The sequence below is a fragment of the Pseudonaja textilis genome, chromosome 10 (assembly GCF_049901715.1).
Source record: "Pseudonaja textilis isolate UNSWEBS1 chromosome 10, rPseTex1.2, whole genome shotgun sequence".
In the NCBI taxonomy this organism is placed as follows: Eukaryota; Metazoa; Chordata; class Lepidosauria; order Squamata; family Elapidae; genus Pseudonaja; species Pseudonaja textilis.
In genome coordinates this window covers 20118071-20138463 of record NC_141999.1, presented here as the reverse complement: position 1 = coordinate 20138463, position 20393 = coordinate 20118071, and the positions used below count along the sequence as shown (strand labels likewise).

At 45.8% G+C, this 20393-nt stretch overlaps 1 protein-coding gene across 3 annotated transcripts; it reads right to left on the bottom strand.

Annotated features, from left to right (window-relative positions):
- Window positions 1-2394: 2394 nt before the first annotated feature.
- Window positions 2395-18548, bottom strand: LOC113451409 (heat shock cognate 71 kDa protein). 3 transcript variants are annotated; one of them, XM_087940041.1, is made up of 9 exons: window positions 18424-18548; window positions 13721-13930; window positions 10870-11075; window positions 9462-9614; window positions 7900-8455; window positions 6915-7117; window positions 5149-5347; window positions 4769-5001; window positions 2395-2933 (listed from the first exon to the last, which is right to left on the bottom strand). In XM_087940041.1, the coding sequence occupies exons 2-9, from the start codon at window positions 13923-13925 to the stop codon at window positions 2742-2744; spliced, it is 1947 nt and encodes a 648-aa protein (XP_087796167.1). In that variant the 5' UTR covers window positions 13926-13930; window positions 18424-18548; the 3' UTR covers window positions 2395-2741. The 3 variants fall into 3 exon arrangements, with proteins under 3 accessions (XP_087796167.1, XP_026578579.1, XP_087796168.1); XM_026722794.2 differs by having other exon boundaries at window positions 13721-13932; window positions 18427-18548; XM_087940042.1 differs by lacking the exon at window positions 18424-18548 and adding an exon at window positions 17988-18254.
- Between the last annotated feature and the right edge of the window lie 1845 nt (window positions 18549-20393).

Below are 20393 nucleotides of genomic sequence, written 5' to 3'. Positions count from 1 at the left end.
TAGGCAACCCACTTGAAAAAGGGGCGGGGCATTGATCACATGGTTTTGGCCACCATCTTGACTCCCCCAGGCCTGCTGGGTTGGTTCTTAATGCTAGGAATTATAATTTAGCAACATCTGGAGGGCAAACAGTCCCATTCCTGAGCTAATGCGCCACGAAACTCCAATGTAAACAATCTACTCCAAGCAAATTCTTGAACTTATCAGGTGTTTAAAAACAGAGACATGCATTTCATATTTCTAAATACTCAGTTCTTGTTGCTGTTTCATCTTTACGTAGGAATTTTGTGATGCTATTTTAAACTACCACCTATGAGAAAGTCATCAGGTTTAGCTGAATGGTTAAGTGCATATAATCACTTGGTGATGAAGTTTCCAAATCTCTTTGCCCGTTGTTGGGTAACAAGGAAAAACTAAGATGTTGAATGACAAGAGATCACCACATTACACATTTTAAAGAATATAAAGCCCTTTTAAGGAGAGGAGAGCTTTCTGCAGGCAAGGGGAAATTATTTATTTTAAGCTTGGTTGCCAAGATCTCTGGTAACGTTGCCAAGGGCTGTTTACCAAACCAACGTTGCTTCAGATATTGCAACCAGTGTTCTGTTGAGTCAACTTCTTTGGTTTCTTCAGGCCAGCACACCCATCGTAAGAGGGAACTCTTGCAACAAGCTGCCACTTTCACTCTTGGTCTCCTTTTCACTCACATCACTCTTTAAAATTAGCTTGGATTTCAGAAGTGGAAGGCGCACCATTTTGTGAAAACTAAATGCTTCACAGTGAACACAGAGAAATAGCACTTAAGACTTATATACCGCTTTACAGTGCTTTACAGCCCTAAGTGGTTTAGAATCAGCCTATTGCCCCCAACAATCTGGGTCCTCATTTTACCCACCTTGGAAGGATGGAAGGCTGAGTCAACCTTGAGCCTGGTGGGATTTGAACTGCCAAATTGCAGGCAGCCCGAAGTCAGCAGAAATAGCAGCAGTATTGCACTGTGCCACCATGGCAAATGAAAAATTACGGACATCTGAACTTGAAAATTGCAGTTTTTGCAAGATCCAATCTGGGTCAGTCACCGGGACCAAAAGTTTTGTCTTCTGAGCTTTCAGAGTTCCGGTCTTGGTGACTAACCAAGAAGATTGATTCTTGCAACATTATCCTGGGACATGTAGATTTGCCTTCATTACTGCAGTTTTTGTTTTTAGAGGGCGCATTCCTGATTTCTTAAGACGGCAAAAGTACATTTGGCAATAGGAAAAGACTAGAGGACGAAACTGCCAATGTTGGTACTTCTTTCTGCAATCTCTTCCACCAAGTTTTGTTGCCTTGTTCTTTCTTCACTTTGGGCAACCAGAAATTCTACATACTCTTCTCTAGTGACAATTCAGTGGCTCATTCAACACGTAGCCAATGGCTTATTACCATCTTTCATGAGGTCTACACTTACAAATTTCCATCGTTTTATAAGGAACCGTAATGCCTGTAGTCCTCGATTTACAATTGAGCCCAAAATTTCCGTTAAGTGATACTTGAGTTTTGCCCCCTTTTTATAACTTTTTAAATGACCCCTCACATTCTGGATATAAACTGTTTCAACTCCTACCCTCAAAGCAGTGCTGTAGAGCACTGCACACCAGAACAACTAGACACAAGTAGTTTTCCCCCCAAAGGCAATCACTCTGCTAAGCAAATAATTCCCTCAACAGTCCAACTATTTACAAAGTCTGCATTACTATTAACCTTCTCATCACCTATCTCCTCCCACTCAACTGCAACTTTGTTGCTTGTATCCTTACGGTTTATATTGACTGTTTCCTAGTATGATTTGATTGCTTATCTGTACCCTGCGACTATTATTAAGTGTTGTACCTGATGATTCTTGATGCATGTACCTTTCCCTATATGCAGAGCTGCTAAGGAGCCTTTGCATTTGGTTGTTTGGAGATCCAGGTTTCAGGCCAGAAGAGACCCTCCAAACCAGTGGGATAAGAGATGTTGCCCATCATGGACTTCTGCTCTCCCCCTTGCAATAGCACTTAGACTTATACACCGCTTCAATGCTTTACAGCACATGGTTTAGGGTTAGCATGTTGCCAACAATCTGGGTCCTCATTTTACCCACCTTGGAAGGATGGAAGGCTGAGTCAACCGTGAGCCGGTGAGGATCGAACTGCTGGCAGTGGGCAGAATTAGCCTGCAATATTGCATTCTAACCACTCCGCCACCACAGAGTGGTGCCGGAAGTCCTCCCCTTCTGTCTCAGATATAACATCCAACCCTTGAGTGCAATTGCTTCACACCTCCCCCCCACACCCCACCCATTAGCTGGGAGTACGCGCCCAGCACCCCGTCGTTTTCCAAAGACAAAACAAACCACAGTGGCCCAAAGTGGGTGGGTTAACCAAAGTGCAATAATTTATTCACATGAACAGGATTCTCAATTTGGCAGTCGGGAGAGAGGCACAGTTCCATTAACGGAGTGGAGAAAGGTGGAGAAGGGGAACAGAAAGAAGAAAGCAAATTTAGGACGCTGTGTGAAGGCGGAGAGGGAGAGAGAGGGAGGGATAGAGTCAGATGCACGGACACACAAGAGACAATCCTGAACAGGCCTGGTGGCAACAGCTGAAATGGAGCAGAACCAAACGATAGTTCTCCTTGGAAAGATGACGTGTTGAGTTTCTTCTTGAGTCTTCACCCACCCGTGTCCCTCTTGCAGGGCCTTCAGAAGAGGCAGAAGCTTAATCCACCTCCTCGATGGTGGGACCAGAAGAACCGCCTCCAGCTCCTCCAGCTCCGGGGAAGCCCCCTGGCATTCCTCCCGGCATCCCGCCGGGCATCCCTCCGGCTCCTTGGTACAGCTTGGTGATGATGGGGTTGCAAACGTTCTGCAGCTCTTTCTGCTGATGTTCATATTCGTCCTTTTCTGCCATCTGAGGAAGGGGAAAAAAAAAACGGAATGAGAACATCTGAACGCAAGCGAGCAGAAAACGGAAGTCTCGTTCTAGCTTCTAGTAAGAACTCCAGCTAAAACCTTCAGGGCTCAGATTGATTTGTGCCAATCAATCAAGGAAGTGCATGTAATAATATGTAGGATTCCAACTGCCTTTAGGTTTCATTTACTTATTTATATGTCATGTTTGGACTTTTTATCCCACTTTGATTGTTTTTATAAAGAACTCAAGGCAGCAAACCTATTTAATACACATTCCTTCCTCCTCCTATTTTCTCCACAACAATCATCCCAGGAGTTGGGTTGGGTTGAGAGAAGGAGACAGGCCCAGAATCACCCAGCTGGCTTTCATGCCTAAGGCGGGACTAGAATTTACACTCTCCTTGTGATTGGCCCAAAGTCACCCAGTTAGATTTTCCTGCCTAAGATAGGACTAGAACTCCCAATTGCCTACCTCAACCACTAGACCAAACTGGATCTGCCTTCTTAATATCAGGTAACAAAAACTCATTTTAAGATTTTTCTGCATGGACAGATAGGCTTCAATCTGAGACATTCAACCTTTTTTTGAAGTCAAGGGCTAAATTAGGACTTCAGTCGATTATCTCAACTGCCACCCAACAAGTGGGACCAACAGATGCAATTCAACGACATTTAAAATTTAAATTTGATCAGTGGATTCCCCAAGTGCTTTAGAGGCTGATGCTTAAGTATCAAGGAGGTAGGTATCATATTTAGGACGGCTCCTGGGGCAGATCTTCAGATACCTGCGATCCAAATCATTAGGTGGCCTCAGCTGCCCCCTAGCGGATCTGAAAGGAAATCTCACCAGCCCAAAAGATAAATCTGGACTAGTGTTTCTCGGATGGGATTTGAGGTCCACACAACATTTTAAAGTGGCCAAAGTTGAGAAATACTGATCTGGATGCTATGAAGGCCATGCTCCTAACACCTTCTCTGGAGACAAGTGGACTTTAATCAGGAATACATCTGAGTGGTTCACATTCAATTTTGGCACTGCAACCAAGATAAACTGCTAAAAAGCCAGAATAAATTTGTGTTTGTAAGTGATCTAGGATCAATTAATAGGAAAACCAAATACCTATAGGTTTCGCTCAACTCTGATTGTATTGGCTTGGGATGTGGGGCAGATGCAGTGTGGATAAAAATGAAATACCACTCATGCATCATCACAAAATCTCCAGAACTGTAACGTCTACAAACTTGAAATTTGGCACCTATGTTCCTCTTGGCTTCTAGGTGCTCACTAAGAAAGGATTTTTCGAAATGACCATCAGAGCCTTAGAATTTCCTACATTATTTTTATTAACATGCTCTGATGCTAAGGAGTTCTACTCCCCCTGCCCACCTGAAAAGATATCTGTTCCAAATGCAAAACACAAGCAGAGGAATTTCAGAGCACCAAACAGCTTTAGTACAGAACAGTTGAGCTAAGCCATGCCCAGGCTCCTTGCTCACACAGCAAATACTGTTTCATTTCCCAAACAGCCCTCAACCCTCTCACATACTGACAGGACGCTAGCCAGGTGATTACTCATGAGATCCCGATAGGCAAGAGGCAGAATTTTTTCCCCTTGTTTTCCTCCCCCAAAACTAAGCCTGACCACATAGTTTTGTAGCGAAGCATGGACCTGAAACATATTACTAGTTCAGTAACATGAAAAAGACTTAAGTATAAATGTAAAATCGGAGATCCTACAGCTCTGTGGAGAACCCCCATGGAGGCAACTGAAGAGGAAACACCTGACTTAACCATCACCCCCGCCCCCGGCCTTCCCTGCTCCCTTTGCTCACCTGGTTCCTGTCCAGCCAGGAAATGACCTCATTGCATTTATCCAGGATCTTCTGCTTGTCCTCAGCAGACAGCTTGTCCTTCAGCTTCTCGTCTTCTGCCGTGCTCTTCATGTTGAAGGCCAGAGACTCCAAGGAGTTCTTTGCAGCTATCTTCTCCCGCTGGACCTCGTCCTCCGCTTTGTACTGCTCCGCTTCTTGGACCATGCGTTCGATCTCCTCTTTGCTAAGACGGCCTGGGGGTGAGGAAGGAAAAGAGGAGTTATCGGGAGATTGGAGCTAGACCAGGCTGGCTGCCTACGACCCTTTTCCAAAGCTGGTACCACCACCTTCTGGTTGGTTCTGAACTTCCGATTTGGAGTTCGTGGACCAGCACACCTCACCTTTATCATTGGTGATGGTGATCTTGTTCTCTTTGCCCGTGCTCTTGTCCACCGCAGACACGTTGAGGATACCGTTGGCATCGATGTCAAAGGTCACTTCGATCTGTGGGACGCCCCGAGGAGCAGGCGGGATGCCCGTCAACTCAAACTTGCCCAGCAAATTGTTGTCTTTGGTCATGGCACGCTCACCTTCGTATACCTGTGGGCACAAAAAAGGCAGGGTAGGAAGTCAAGTCCGAGACCCTTATTACCAACCCGCAGCCGGTAAAAGGAAAACACCGTAGAATCCAGAGTTTGGTTTTAGGGATATTGTGGCTCTACCCTTCAACCCAGCACCTGTTTTACGGCTTCCTTTAACCCAGGTGACAAAAATGTGGCTCTCTGGAGAAGACACCAATGTTGGGAAAGTTGCGAAGAAAAAGAAAAAAGGACAGCCAGCAAGCAGCTAAGTGAATAGATTTAGCAATAGCATTTAGACTTATATACCGCTTCACAGTGCTTCTACAGCCCTCTCTAAGCTGTTTACAGAGTCAGCCTATTGCCCTCCAATAATTTAGGGTCCTCATTTTAACCCACCTCGGAAGAATAGGAAGGCTTAAGTCAACCTTGAGTTGGTGAGAACTGAACTGCCAAATTGCAGTCAGCAGAAGTAGCCTGCAGTACTGCATTCTAACCGCTGCGCCACCACGGCATAGTTAAGGTAGGGATGAAGGCACCATTGGAAGAGCTCAAGAACGAGCTTAGATTGTCATGGAGAAAGTCTAAGTGGCTGCTAAAAGTCAACAATGACTTGATGGCGTGTAAAAATCACCAACAAACTGACAGGGGAAGATGCCATCTGAAATACTGGAACCTCCTTTTTTGAATTTGGCACCAGGAGCTGAGTGAGATCACACAACTGTTTTATCCCTTCCCCCAACACTATATCCCTTCGCACAAATGGAACCAGATAAAAGGTTGGATCGTTTCTTCCCAAAGTTTGATTTTACAGGTCAACAGGAAACTCTTCATTCTTTGCGTACTCAAAGCTCGTGAGTTTAGGGGGGAAAAAAAAATAACAACCTCATCTACCTTCTTGTTCCACCTACCGTTTCCCCGAAAATAAGCCCTAACATTTTACATGTGCACCTAATATAAGCCCTACCCCCAAAATAAGCCCCACTTAAGTGCCTGCACAGCCGGCCACCCATCCCTTCCATCTGGTTGCTTGTGATGCCGCCAACACAAGGCAAGGAATGAATGGTGGGAGCTGCCCCATATGCCCTGTTCTGGTTTACTTCACTCAGGGACCCCTACAGCTAGGCCATCCATGCCACAACACCTGCGTTGAAGGCAGTAGCCACGTGCAGCAGGTACCTGTGTGGCTACTGGCTCACTTTTTCTGCTTGATGTTGCGGCCGGAGGTGTCGGGGTATGGATAGCCTGGCTGCAGGGGCCCTGATATAAGTCAGTGTGGGGGGCATGGGCAGCTCACCTCCCCCCGCCTTGTGGCAGTGGCAACGGTGTACTGCGCAGCCTCTGGTCCCATTGCGAGCAAATAGAAGTGGGCCTCTCATTCATGGAAAACCCCAAACAAAATACCCCAAAACGTCTTAATTTGTTTTCTATATATTTCCTTTTGGGGCCCAAAATAACACAAGGTCCGGTCTTATTCTTGGGGAAACATAGGCAGGTCCTTCTGGGGTCTTCAGCTTCCTAGCTATCAACCCCATACCTTCCTTCTACTATTCCCAGCCCCATCCTGGCCAGGATGCGACGTTCCTTACCTGAATAAGCACTCCAGGCTGGTTGTCGGAGTAAGTGGTGAAGGTCTGGGTCTGCTTGGTGGGGATGGTTGTGTTTCTCTTGATGAGGGCTGTCATCACCCCCCCTGCAGTCTCAATGCCCAGGGAAAGAGGGGTGACGTCCAAAAGAAGAAGGTCTTGCACGTTCTCAGACTTGTCCCCACACAAGATGGCAGCCTGGACAGCTGGAAGAGGAAAGCAGGAAAGCCGATCAGGATCTAACCCTGCATCCCCCTAGAATAGCTACCCCCTGGATCTTCCTAGGAAGCAACAAAATACACTGACCCTAAGGAGCTTTTTCCAAAGGCAACTGGGTTTTATTTTTCCCCTTTAGGCTTTTCGCTTCTCGTTCAAGAAGCTTCTCCAGAACTGAAGCAGCTTCCTGGATAAGAAGCAAAACCTCTTCAAGGAAAAACAAAGTCCGCTTGCTTTTGGAAAAAGCATCTTCGGAGCAACCATGAGTGAGAATCTCCATAGACGGTTCAGCAAATGCACTGGAGGCTTCCCTTCCATTTACACTAGGCGTCCAACTTTGAAGACCTGTGGACTTCAACTCCCAGAAGTCCCCAACCAGCTGGGTGTGGAATTCTGGGAGTTGAAGTCCACACAGCTTAAAAGGTGCCAAGGTTGGACCCGCCCCCAGGTTTACCCCATACATTGCATTTAGCTATAATCAATAAACTAGCCTAGCTTAACCAATCCATGTCTTCACAAAGAATGAACAAGGCCATCTCCTAAAATGGCTGTTTTACTGGACTCTATTGGTCTTCTCCAGTCAAGTGGAAAGACGAGCCCATACACCTGACATAAATGCAGGTCTACTGCGATCTTTACAAGGGTCATTTTATTTTTATCTTCTCCATCAAGAGAAGGATGAGGTCTTTCCACTTGTAACTAATCTTCTGAAGAACTTGCAGAAGGGTACTTCTGCGTTATCTTCCACACTGCCACTTTCTATGACCCTTACCTGCTCCATAAGCCACCGCTTCGTCTGGGTTGATGCTCTTGTTGAGTTCCCGGCCGTTGAAGAAATCCTGCAAAAGCTTCTGGATCTTGGGAATGCGGGTGGAGCCCCCCACCAGCACAATGTCGTGGACCTGGGCCTTGTCCAGCTTGGCATCCCGCAAAGCCTTCTCCACCGGCTCCAGGGTACCCCGGAAGAGGTCAGCATTCAGCTCTTCAAAGCGAGCCCGGGTGATGGAGGTGTAGAAGTCAATGCCCTCATAGAGGGAGTCAATTTCAATGGAAGCCTGGGTGGAGGAGCTGAGAGTGCGCTTGGCCCGCTCACAAGCGGTGCGCAGCCGCCTGACGGCCCGCTTATTGTCTGTAATGTCCTTCTTATGCTTGCGCTTGAACTCTGACACGAAGTGGTTCACCATGCGATTGTCAAAATCCTCACCGCCCAGGTGAGTGTCTCCGGCGGTTGATTTCACTTCAAAGATGCCATCCTCAATCGTCAGGATGGACACATCAAAGGTGCCACCGCCCAGGTCAAAAATGAGGACATTCCGTTCACCACCCACCTGAAAAACAAAAAGAAGCCAATTAAATGGGAAACGGATCTCGCAAGGATGTCTATATCCTATGACAAAGTTCACCAACATGAAGTAGATGGAAGAGTGGCTCAAATGCTCTGGATACGTTGGTCTGCATCAGAGGTCTCCAAACTTGGCAACTTTTAAGACTTGTGGACTTCAACTCCCAAAATTCCTCAACCAGCCATGCTGGCTGGGGAATTCTGGGAGTTGAAGTCCACAAGTCTCAAAGCGGCCAAGTTTGGAGATCCCTGGTCTGCATCTTTAGCTGGTTAATCTTGCCAAATCAGGATCTGGTTAAGTGCCAATAAACTCATCTTGCCATTAAAAAAAACAACCCTAAACTTCAGTTGTTAGAACACTCCTGTCATGGCTGAAGGGCAAACCTTGTCCACAGCCAGACAAGAAGCAACGGAGGAAGAGAATGATTGGAATGTAAGGGAGATCTGGGCAGGGGGACCAACGCAGTGTTGGGATTCATCGAAAAGTTGATTCCGTTACCCAAACAAAATGATGAGTGGATTGGAGGAAATAAAAGACTGCGGAACAGCCAGAGGGGAAAAGGGGAGGTGTAATTATGCTGTAGTTAGGCCATGTGCAACTGACAGACTGGATGCCAAATTGTGATTTTAATATAGATTTTATCTGTTATTGCTTTATTATTCTATAATTTTTAACTGGCTAGTGCTTGAGTGTTTTCATTTGTTCTGCCCTCCAGCTGTAATAAAACTTGATTTGATTTGAATTACGCTGTTTGAATTAGTTTTGATACTTCCTTATTCATGCCAGCTCAACTGTACTCTCGGAAAAACGAAACCCGCCCTGGAAATCTTTATTTCATGCATGAACTGCGTGGGAGGGTTGACCAGTCCAAAGAACAATCAAAACAGTTTCCCAAAAGGGGATATTGAGAAGTTCTTCAGATCTTCAGAAAGTTCCTTTCTGGACTCTATATAAAAGTAATCAATCCAATGTAGGAACACCTTATCCATACCTTTTTATCCAGTCCATAGGCAATGGCTGCTGCTGTGGGTTCGTTGATGATGCGAAGGACGTTGAGTCCTGCAATGGTGCCAGCATCTTTGGTGGCTTGCCGCTGAGAGTCGTTAAAATAGGCTGGGACTGTGATGACTGCATTCGTAATTGTCTGTGATGGAGGGAAGGAGAGATCAGGTCAGTGAAAAGTAACGTGGCGCCTCTCCATTGTCACTTCAGACAAGAAAACGAACAGAATCTCACTTATTAACTTCTTCATCCCATAAGCAGGCCCTACTTGTAAGCATTAAACTTCCAACTTTCCTGGGATACAGTGGTGGTAATTCTACCGGTTCGGCCCAGTTCTGCCGAGCCGGTAACAGCGATGAGCAGCAGACACTAAACTGATTCTCTCTGCCACGCTGCTGTTAGGCCCACCCGCCATACTCACCTTTTATCCTGCTTTTGAGGCGCAGCTGCTTTGCGCAGCACAGAAGATGCTGCGCGGCAGCTGCTGAAGCGACCGGGAGAGTGCAGGCTTGCAGGTGGCGAGTTGGAATGCCTCTGCGCCTCCACAAAGTGTGCGTTTGGTGTGCACGCCCACGCCAAGCGCACCCACCAAACCGGTGGTAAAACTTTTTGAATCCCACCATTGCTGGGATAGAATACACAGTGGAACCTTGGATGGCAAACGCTTCGTTCAAGAACAGATCTTCGATAAGCAAACCCCCCCCAAAAGCTATGGGGATTTTCCCTGCTGTGGCGATTTCCCCTTCGGTGCCATTTTGTTTTTTTCATCCGCGCATGCGCAGATAGTCGTGCTTCTGGTCATGACCAAATAGGTTTGCGACTGTAGTCCTAGAACGGATTACGGTCATGATCCGAGGTCCCACTGTAATGGCACCAGGCCTTGTGTTTTTGAACTGAGAAAACTCCCATTTTTATCACCAGGGGCCGAGTATACGGGTAGCCCTTGACTTATGACAATTTCGCCCCAAATATCTGTTGCTAAGCAAGGCAATTAAGTGAATTTTGCCCCATTTTGCATACCTCTCTTGCCACAGTTGTTAAGGGAACCTGGATTCCTCAATGAGGGCTTGTCAGAAGGTTGCAAAAGACAATCAACATGAAACCGCACGCGGAACACAGCAACAGTCATAAATAAATATGAGCCCAGTTGCCAAGTGTCTGAATTTTGATTGTTGGAGAGATGTTGCAACGGAAAAGAGAGAGATGCTTCAATGTGGCAAAGGTCTGAAAAATGGTCATGTCTCCTTTTTTCAGTGCTGTTCTATGTTGGGTCACTAAATGAACTGTTGTTAAGTCAAGGACTACCTGGATACCAAATTAAGGTCTCCTCTCCTTCATTGCTCCTGCATGTCAAATACATAACACGGCATGCAAAGGGTTCCCCTTGCATCCCTCACCTTGCCCAGGTAAGCCTCTGCAACTTCCTTCATCTTGGTCAGCACCATCGAGGAGATCTCTTCAGCGTAGAAGCTCTTGACGTCACCCTTATATTCTACTTCGACTTTGGGACGTCCCCCATCGTTGATCACGTGGAAAGGCCAGTGCTTCATGTCGGAGTGCACAATCGGATCATCGTAACGTCGGCCAATCAGGCGCTTGGCATCTGAGAATGGGGAAGATTCGAAGCACTGAATTATTTTCACCCCCCCAACGCCATCGCTCTGCTAAACAAATAATTCCCTTAACACTGTCCAACTATTTACAAAGTTTGCACTATTACTATTAATCTTCTCATCACTCCTTATCACCCATCCCCTCCCACTTGTGACTGAATAACTGTAATTTTGTCACTCTTGTACCCTTACGATTTTTACTGACTGTTTCTCCTAGTATGATTTGATTGCTTATTGTACCCTGTGACCATCATTAAGTGTTGTACCTGATGATTCTTGACTCTTTGCAAATGTATCTTTTTTATGTATACTGAAAGCATTTGCACCGAGACAAATTCCTTGTGTGTCTAATCACCCTTGGCCAATAAAATAATTGTATTCTATTCTATCTACTCTATTCTGAAGGACTTCCTCAGAAAGACACTAGGTAAAGATAAGGTTCCCCTCACACATACATGCTAGTCGTTTCCGGTTCTAGGGGGCGGTGCTCATCTCCGTTACACAGCCAAAGAGCCAGCGCTGCCTGAAGACGTCTCCATGTTCATGTGGCTGGCATGACTAAACACCAAAGGCGCACAGAACGCTGTTCCCTTCCCACCAAAGTTTTTTCCACTTGCAGTTTTACATGCTTTTGAACTGCTAGGTTGGCAGAAGCTGGGACAAGGAACAGGAGCTCACTCCGTAATGCGGTGCTAGGGATTCAAACCGCTGAACTGCCGACCTTTCTGATCAACAAGCTCAGCGTCTTAGCCACTGAGCCACCATGTCCCACCAGAAAGACATAGCCAGAGGATCAAATTGCCAGAGGGTCTCAAATGTTATGAGGCCCCCAAGTCCATCTTTTCTAGCAGAGACGGGCAAGTTCCAAATTGGTTGTCTTAAATCTGATTTTTACCACTAAGTCCTCCCCAGATTGATTAAGCAGCGAAAAGCAAACGAAGATACTTGGAATCAAAAAAAGCTGCCAGTGGGTGTGGCAACGTGGGAGAATTGAATTTCAAGAAGTTAAGTGACAGATTTGATTTCTTCATAAGGGAAGTTTAAAAGTTTTGAGCTCTTTCTGAACTAACCAGTTTGCTGAATAAACGAGGGAGAGACTTCTGCCTACGAAGCTTTTCTTATCAGTGAAAGTCTCGGGACTTTCTGTTCCATCTCAGAAATCACGTGCCAGCCATCCAAGGTCAAGCCTTGCAGCTTTTCTGACCACAGGACATGAAGTGCTAGGTTTTAATAATAATAATAATAATAAAAAAAACCTTTGTACTGGCTTTTAAGCTGGGAACTTCTGCATAGAAGTTAACCCTATGGAAATTTGCTGTCCTTGTGGAATCTCTGCTGCTGTTATTAAAACTCCTGAGAGTTTTATCAAGGCAAGAAAATATTTGCAGCTCGGGGTTGAACTGCTGGGCTCTTGATGTTCTCTGAGCTTGGGTTGTTTTCTTGCAGACTTTTCATTGTCCAATTAGGTAACATCCTCAGTGCTAGAGGGGAGTAAAGTTCACTCTTTAGTGGTTTGCTCTGCCAGTGGACTTGTTGGTTCCCAACAAGCCTCAATAGCTCAATCAAGGAACCAACGACTCCACTCCCAATACCCAAAGGGCAATCCATTAGTATAGAATTCTTTATTGGCCAAGTGTGATTGGACACCCGAGCAATTTGTCTTGGTGCAAATGCTCAGCGTACATAAAAGAAAAGATACATTCATCAAGAGTTAAGAATCTAAGGTACAACACTTAATAATAGTCTTAGGGTACAATAAGCAATCAAATCATACTAGCAATATAAATCGGATACAAGCGACAAAGTTAGTGATTCAGTCACAAGTGGGGGGGGATGGGTGATAATGAGTTATGAGAAGATGAATAGTAGTGCAGGCTTTGTAAATAGTTGGACAATGTTGAGGGAATTATTTGTTTAGCAGTGATGGCTAAACAACGGGAAAAAACTGTCCTTATGTCTAGTTGTTCTGGTGTGCAGTGCTCTGTAGTGTCATTTTTGAGGGTAGTATATGAAATGAGAGCAAATCCCACCCCTTTTCTATCATGGATGATGTCACCAAGTACGGTAAAGAAATGTCTGCAAGAAGACAGCCAAGCTCAGAGAGCAGCAAAGAGCCCCAAGTTTATAAGAGATCTGGGTATCATCTTGTTTTGGTAGGTGGCGGCGCAGTGGTTAGAATGCAGGCTAACTCTGCTCACTGCCAGGAGTTTGATCTTGCGTGGCTCAAGGTTGACTCAGCCTTCCAAGGTTGGTAAAATGAGGAATCCAGACAGTCGGGAGCAATATGCCAAGTGATGTAGAGCACTATGAAGTAGTATGTAAGTCTAAATGCTATTGCTATGTAGGCGTTTCATGTTATGCTTTTAACCGTTTGCTTAAGTTAACAAGAAAGCTTAAAATCTCTTCAGTCACTGCTCTGGAGCCCAAATAACCGATTTCCTGGACACCCAATCACTGCCCTGACCCTTGGCAAACTACGCCTAATGCATGCAGGAACTTCTTGTTACTTCTATAGCCATTCCCCAACTAAGTGGCCTACCAATGTTTTGATTTTTATCTCCCCATTAATTCCTTAGACCTCTTGCCTCAATCCCTGATAGTTCTAGCAGAACCAGGCCCGATTTCACCCTCTTACCAAAGACGGTGTTGGTAGGGTTCATGGCCACTTGGTTCTTGGCAGCATCACCAATGAGGCGCTCTGTGTCCGTGAAAGCCACATAGCTAGGCGTGGTGCGGTTGCCCTGGTCGTTGGCGATGATCTCCACCTTGCCATGCTGGAAAACGCCTACGCAGGAGTAGGTGGTCCCCAAATCAATGCCGACAGCTGGACCCTTGGACATTTTGCCTGCAAAGAGAGGCACATCATAGGTTAATACAGAGGACGGAATTCTCCAGAAAGCACTGGGTGATGCCATGGCCTAGAGGTAGAATTCGTCTCACAATCAGGAAGCTGTGAGTTCGATCCTAGGTGGAAGGCAGATATTTTTCTCTGTGGACACGTTGAGAATATATCTGTTGGAAAAAAACCTCTGCATTGGTGACAGGAAGGGCATCCGGCTATTGAACACTCTGCTAGCTCCATTCAGTTGCCCAGACTTCCTTCTGCAAGGGATTATGAATTCTCAAGAGAGCGTCTCACTTCTTAGCCTCAGTCTTCCTATCTGCAATTGGGAGCAAACAGCAATGGCCCGACTGCAATTGGAAGGTTAAGGTTGCTTTGGACATGCTCTGCAAAGCCCTTGTTTTGCAATTGGCTTTCTTGGAAGAAAGAAAGAAGCTTCAGTACCATTCCATGAAGTTTTAGTATTTGAATGGAGTTTTCTAGATAGAAAATAATATTCACTTAAGTGTTAGGCTGCTGTTTGGTTTGGGTTTATAAAGGCTTCCTTTGGTAAACTATCTTTTTAGAAACAGGAATGACTAGGAAAAAAAAATCTTCCTCTTTGTTTCTTGCTCTGTGCTATCTTTGCTAACTAGATTTTCCAGATTGTCACAAAGATTTGGAAAGAGCAAGAAGATTTATTTATGAAGATTCACTTTTGTGCAAGACATTTTTTTTTTTTGCAATTTAGGCCAAAGTTCCAGATTAAGGGTTCATTTGTATGGAGAAAAATAGCTGCCATTTATGTCTATCCAGGGAGCTCTCACTCCAGGATAAACAACAAGCTAAGAAACTTCAGTCTAGAGCAAGGGTCTTCAAACTTGTCCAGTTTAAGACTTGTGGACTTCAACTCCCAGAATTCCTGAGCTAACATGACTGGAGGAGGAATTCTGGGAGTTGAAGTCCACAAAGTCTTAAAGCTGTCAAGTTTGAAGACTCCTGGTCTAGATGCAACATGGGCCAAGTCCCCAAGATGAGGGAGAAGATATGGATTAAATCCCTCAAGTCTCACATTCTTTTAAAAAGCAGCCATTCAATTCTCCCATTTTCTCCTTAAATTCAAAGAACCCTTATGAATCCATGTTTTGTTATGGTGCAGCAAATGTATTGCATATGCACAAAGTATTTTTATTGGCTCCCCGCCCCCCCTTGCAGGAAACATTCAGAACTGCACACAGTAGTCCTTGGCTTACTAATCATATTAGTAATTGAGCTTTAAAAAAAATTGGAAATCCTAAACAACTTTAAAAAAAATCCAGGAAAGCTTTTCATTTTAACTGTGCAAGAGTTAAAAAAAAAAGAATTTTGCACATGTTTATAATCCATGTAACCCATTTGCAAATGCTTACAATTATTTGCTGGATGGGGAGGGGAAACCAAGAGAGCTCATTTAAAGAAGTGAATTGTAGACATACAATTGCCTAGCTGTCCTTAAATTATTCCTGGGTGCCAAGTTTTTAAAACAGCAAACGCATAAAATGCTTTTAAAAATGCACTCTTAAGACAAATGCAGTTGCCAAACTTGTTAAAAAACAAAGCTACAAATGGTTCTTTAAAGTCAGTTGTTAGTTGGAAGGCCAGCCCTGCCTTTCAAAAAACCCAACAGTCAAACTGGAAAATAACAGAAACCATTTAGCAACTGCAAAGGCCTAACTGACAGCAATGTTGGAAGTCGGTTTTAAAAAATGCTGTTGTGTTACCCAAGATATGAGGAAGAAAAAAAAAAAACTCCCTCAAGGCTGAAGAGTGATAGCCCCACCCAGCTCAGCTGTGCCAGGGACTGCACTTAAAAAAAAAAAAAAAAGACTTACGCCACTAACTTGGCTTCAGGCTCCCCGCACCAAACCGTTTTCCAGAACAGGAAAGATTTTTCTAGAACTCCACCAGTGGGCTGGCTTGGAGAATGCAGCTGCAGCAATTCTGGTCAGCTACAGAGCCCCAGCAAAATTAGGCAGACAATTCTACAATTTATCTTAAGTGCCTGGCTCCCACCCCACCTTCAAAAGTAAAAAAAAAGCATTATTAATTCTGAAAACTAAACCTTCAAAGGTGCTTTTTTTTTAAAAAAGGCAACTGGACTTTCTTGGGTTTTTTCCCCCTTTGAAAAATGTCTTCTCATCCAAGCAGTTTCTTCTTTGGTTCTTGGATAAGAAGCAAAACCTTTTCAGAAGGGGGGGGGGACGACTCAAAAGTCCAGTAAGCCTTTTGAAAAAAGCCCTTTTAGGACAACCATGCCCAATTTTCTTGATTTGCTGTAGATTTTCTTCTATTGCTGGTATGTTTCTGGAAAGAAACCTGTAAGATTCTCTTGGTAGGTTTTTCATAAACAGCCCCCAAACCAAATAGAATAATTTAAAGAAATAACCAACAGGGGCGAATCCCCAGACTATTTTAACTCAATTTTGGGACTCATTCTTTTTGTTTATATCTCCATAACAGAGCCCCTGTTTCATCTGTCAGAGGAATTAAGGTCCCCTTTGGATTTGGGTGGCTGAAAGTTTTTTGCAGCAAGAATCCTGGGCGGGAAAACCAGCTTGATGATAGAAAGAACTAAGTTTTCCTAACTACTCTTGGATAAGGTTAGTTTTAACCACACCAGGGTGAAAAAAAAAGTATTTTCCTACAAAAATAGACTTGCTGTTCAGAATTGTATGTGCCATCAGTCAATGATGCTCCAAACCAACAAGCTTGTTTCCAACCTTACAATTAAGTTTCTAAAACTTTATTCCAATACCGGAGAAGACCATAATATTAATCCAGGGTCTTCCCTTCACCCCCAAATCTTATCACATTGGTTTTTTAAAAAAGTTAAGATCAACCAACAGGCCTGACAGAGGCTTTCTTTTCCATTGATTCACCTTCATCCCCTGGCTGAAGTGCTCTCCATAAAAATAACCTTTTATAAGTAATACATTAAGAATGAAGACAATCCCTTACCATTCAGGCTCTGAACTTTTAAAAAAAACCACAACGGGGTCATAAATTGCAAAAGAGAGGCACTTTAAGCTAAGCAATGGGAGGATAGGACAGTTATTAAAAACAAATCCATTTTTCCCCCCAAGACAAATGGCACAAGCTTAATAAACCCTCTGCCTGTTTACTTATGAATTGAAATATTGATTTTCAAGGGGCCTCCAGCCAGTTCCAGGACAACTTTCGTTTTATTCCGACCTGGGGCTGATGATTCCGAATGAATCCGCATTAAAAAAATATGGGAGGCTCCGGGTTTGTTCTTACAAGGAATGCGATTTATTTTCCAACACTCTCTCCTATCCCCCCCTTTGATTGTGTGCGCAACAGGGCACTTTCTGCGCTCAGGTCCAAGCATGGAATTGTTCTGGGCCAACGGACCAGATGCTTTAACTCAAAATAACTCCAAAGAAGAAAATAGAAATGCAAAGATCCAGACTTTATCCAACAATCCTGGGATACCAGCCCCCCTTTTGGGGGGGAAGGAGGGAGGGGGGAAGCTTCCCATCGGACAGAGCCCAAAACCTTCTGGATGTTTCCTCTGCATTCTTCAGCAACAGGGCAAGCCAAGGGTTAAAGACTGCAAAGCAAAAAAACCAACTGCGCGCAAAAGGAAGGGGGGAAAATTCACTTTGCAATAAACCGTCTCTCTCCCCCTAAAGGCTGCAAGCCAAAAACACCCCCCCCTCCTTTTTTTCCGGGGCGTGGGAGTAGGAATCAAGGGGGCACTTAGCCTATATGGCATCCACTCCCCACACTTTTCAAGTCTCTTTTTCGGGAACAAGCAGCTTGCAGTTGGATCCCGACATGTCCCCCAAAAAAGAAAGCGGTGACTTTTTAGCCAAGTGTGTATCCCACAAGCGTCCGGCGCGCCATCCCCACGTTCCGTGTTTCCCCCTCTTTATCGCACAACGATGCTTAGCCCAGAGTAATCGATAGAGGGAGACTCAACGATGCCCCCCTTTATTTTATTATTTCAACCTAACATAACCCTTCAGTTCAAGACCGCAGGAAACGCGGGCAGCACCCTTCCCTAACAACCCCTCCTTGCCTGCATTCACACGACACGCTTCTCCCGAATCGGCTCACTTTCTAACCCGTTAAAGGCAGATCCCAAACAAACGGGTTTGGCTTCGTCCTGGGGACGCCCAACTTGTGCAAAAACCAAACCAAACCAAAAACTACCACGGAGCCACCAGCCAAACTCAATGCAACTTCCCAATTTGCTTGCAAAAAAAAAAGGCAGCGGCCAGAACTGGCGCGTCGTGGGAACGAGACCTCCGCGGCCGCCAAAAGCGGGCGGTTCCCGGGCCGGGCGACTCTGGCGGGCCAGTAGTTTATCCGGGGCGGGCGCGAGCGAGCGAAGAGGCGGCGAACCAGCCCTTTAGGCGCCGCGCTTTGCAAAAAAAAAGAGAAAAGACCCCAGACTTTTGCACGCAACGCAGTTTTCTTCTCCTAGCAATTTGCGCGCCCGAGTAGGTAGGTACCTTTTTGCTCGTTGCAATCGCTTCTTCGCCGAAATCCCCAAAGCGCTTGGAAGGCGCTGGCTTGTGCTTGGTTTTCAACCCGCCGTGCAAAACCTCCGAGCGCTCCTTGCACGCTTTTCTTATTTATAAAAAAACAACAACCCCCCATCCCGACTTTATAGGCAAAAGTCCCGCTCCCACCCCGCCCCTTCTAGTACATTCCCTCCTCCCCCCCCCTTTACAGAACCTTCTGGATTTGGCTGCTTTCCTTCGTCCAATCCGGATTCGCGTCGGGCGGGGCTTTTTGCAAAAGGCGCGCTCCCGCGGCCGCCGTTTCCCCGAGCCGGACGGGCGCGAGCCTCGCCTGGAACGTTCAAGAAAAGTGGGGAAAGCACGCGTTCCCTCCGGCGGGGGGGTCGGGGGGCGCGCGCTCCCGCGGTTCCCTGGCACGCGCGCGGGAGGAGAGTTGGGGGGAGGGGAAGGAAAAGACCCCGCTCGTCGTTTCCAAATAAAGCTTCCCGCTGGAAACGTTTTTGTCCCTCCCTCCCCGGGGAGCCCCTGACTTCACTTTCTAAGTTTATTCGGGTGCGGAGAAGGCGCGCGCGCGGGGGAGGAATTGCAAAAGAAGGTCGAGGGCACGGGAAGCGTGCAGAAGGGCAAACGTGGAGCTTTGCATTCCCAGGACCCCTTTATCCAGACCCGAGAGAAACTCGGCCGGGACGGGCGGGGGCGTTTAACCTGCTTGGTTGTGGTTTCATCTTTGCAAAAGTTTGGGTTGGGTGTTTGTGTGAACCCAGCCTTCTTGGGCAGTTTAGGATTGGGTGGATAGCAATAGCACTGAAAGACTTATGCAACCCTCTAAGCCAGAGGTGGGCAACTACGGCCCCTTTATGACTTGTGGACTTCAACTCCCAAAATTCCTGAGCTAGCATGGCTTGCTCAGGAATTCTGGGAGTTGAAGTCCATAATTCATAAAAGGGCCATAGGAGCCCACCCCTGCTCTGAGCGGTTTACAGAGTCAGCCAACAACCTGGGTCCTCATTTTACCGACCTTGGAAGGGTGGAAGGCTGAGTCGGTAAGGATCGAACTGCTGGCAATTGGCAGAAATAGCCTGCAGTACTGTGTTTCTAACCACTGCGCCACCAGTGGTTAGAATAGCAATAGCACCAGTCTTACAATAGCAATAGCATTTAGACTTATACTGTATATCGCTTCACAGTGTTTTACGGCCCTCTCTAAGCGATTGACAGAGTCAGCATATGGCCCCCAACAATCTGGGTTCCCATTTTACCCACCTCGGAAGGATGGAAGTGAATGGATGGCGTGAACCCTCAAATATCCGTGAATGCAATAACTTAAGGACTGAGGGAATGTGGATACAATTTTCTGCTGGGGGTGTGGAGCAATTTTCTCTCTGTGTGTGTGTGTGTCCCCTCCCCATTAGGGAATGCTGGGATAGATTGTGTCCACACAGTGGTTAGAATGAAGTATTTCTGGCTAACTCTACTTGCAGTCGAGTTTGATCCTGACCAGCTCAAGATTAAATCAAATCCTTCTGAGGTCAGTAAAATGAGGACCCAGATGGTTGGGGGCAATGTACTAAATCGCTTAGAGGGGGCTGTAAAGCACTATAAAATGGTATATAAGTGCTATTGCTATCATCTTTCTCAGACTTAACCACATTAAGACAGGTGGACTTCAACTCCCAGAATTCCCCAGCCAGCTTGTCGAAGTCCGCCTGTCTTAATATGGACAGGCTCCAGAAACTGTCTTCTATGGTGGGGCCACCAAACTAATATTCTGGGGCCAGATAAAAGGCAGGAGCACATTTGACTTGTGCGTGTTATGGTGTGGTAGAAATAGAGTATTGTTTGTAAGTGTTGACAAATGTGCAGAGCGATGCCTGAAGTTGGTATTCAGGCAACTCAATATTGGCAGAGTTGGCACATCTTTTTATATGAGGTTACCGCTCCCGCCCTCGCCCCAGTTC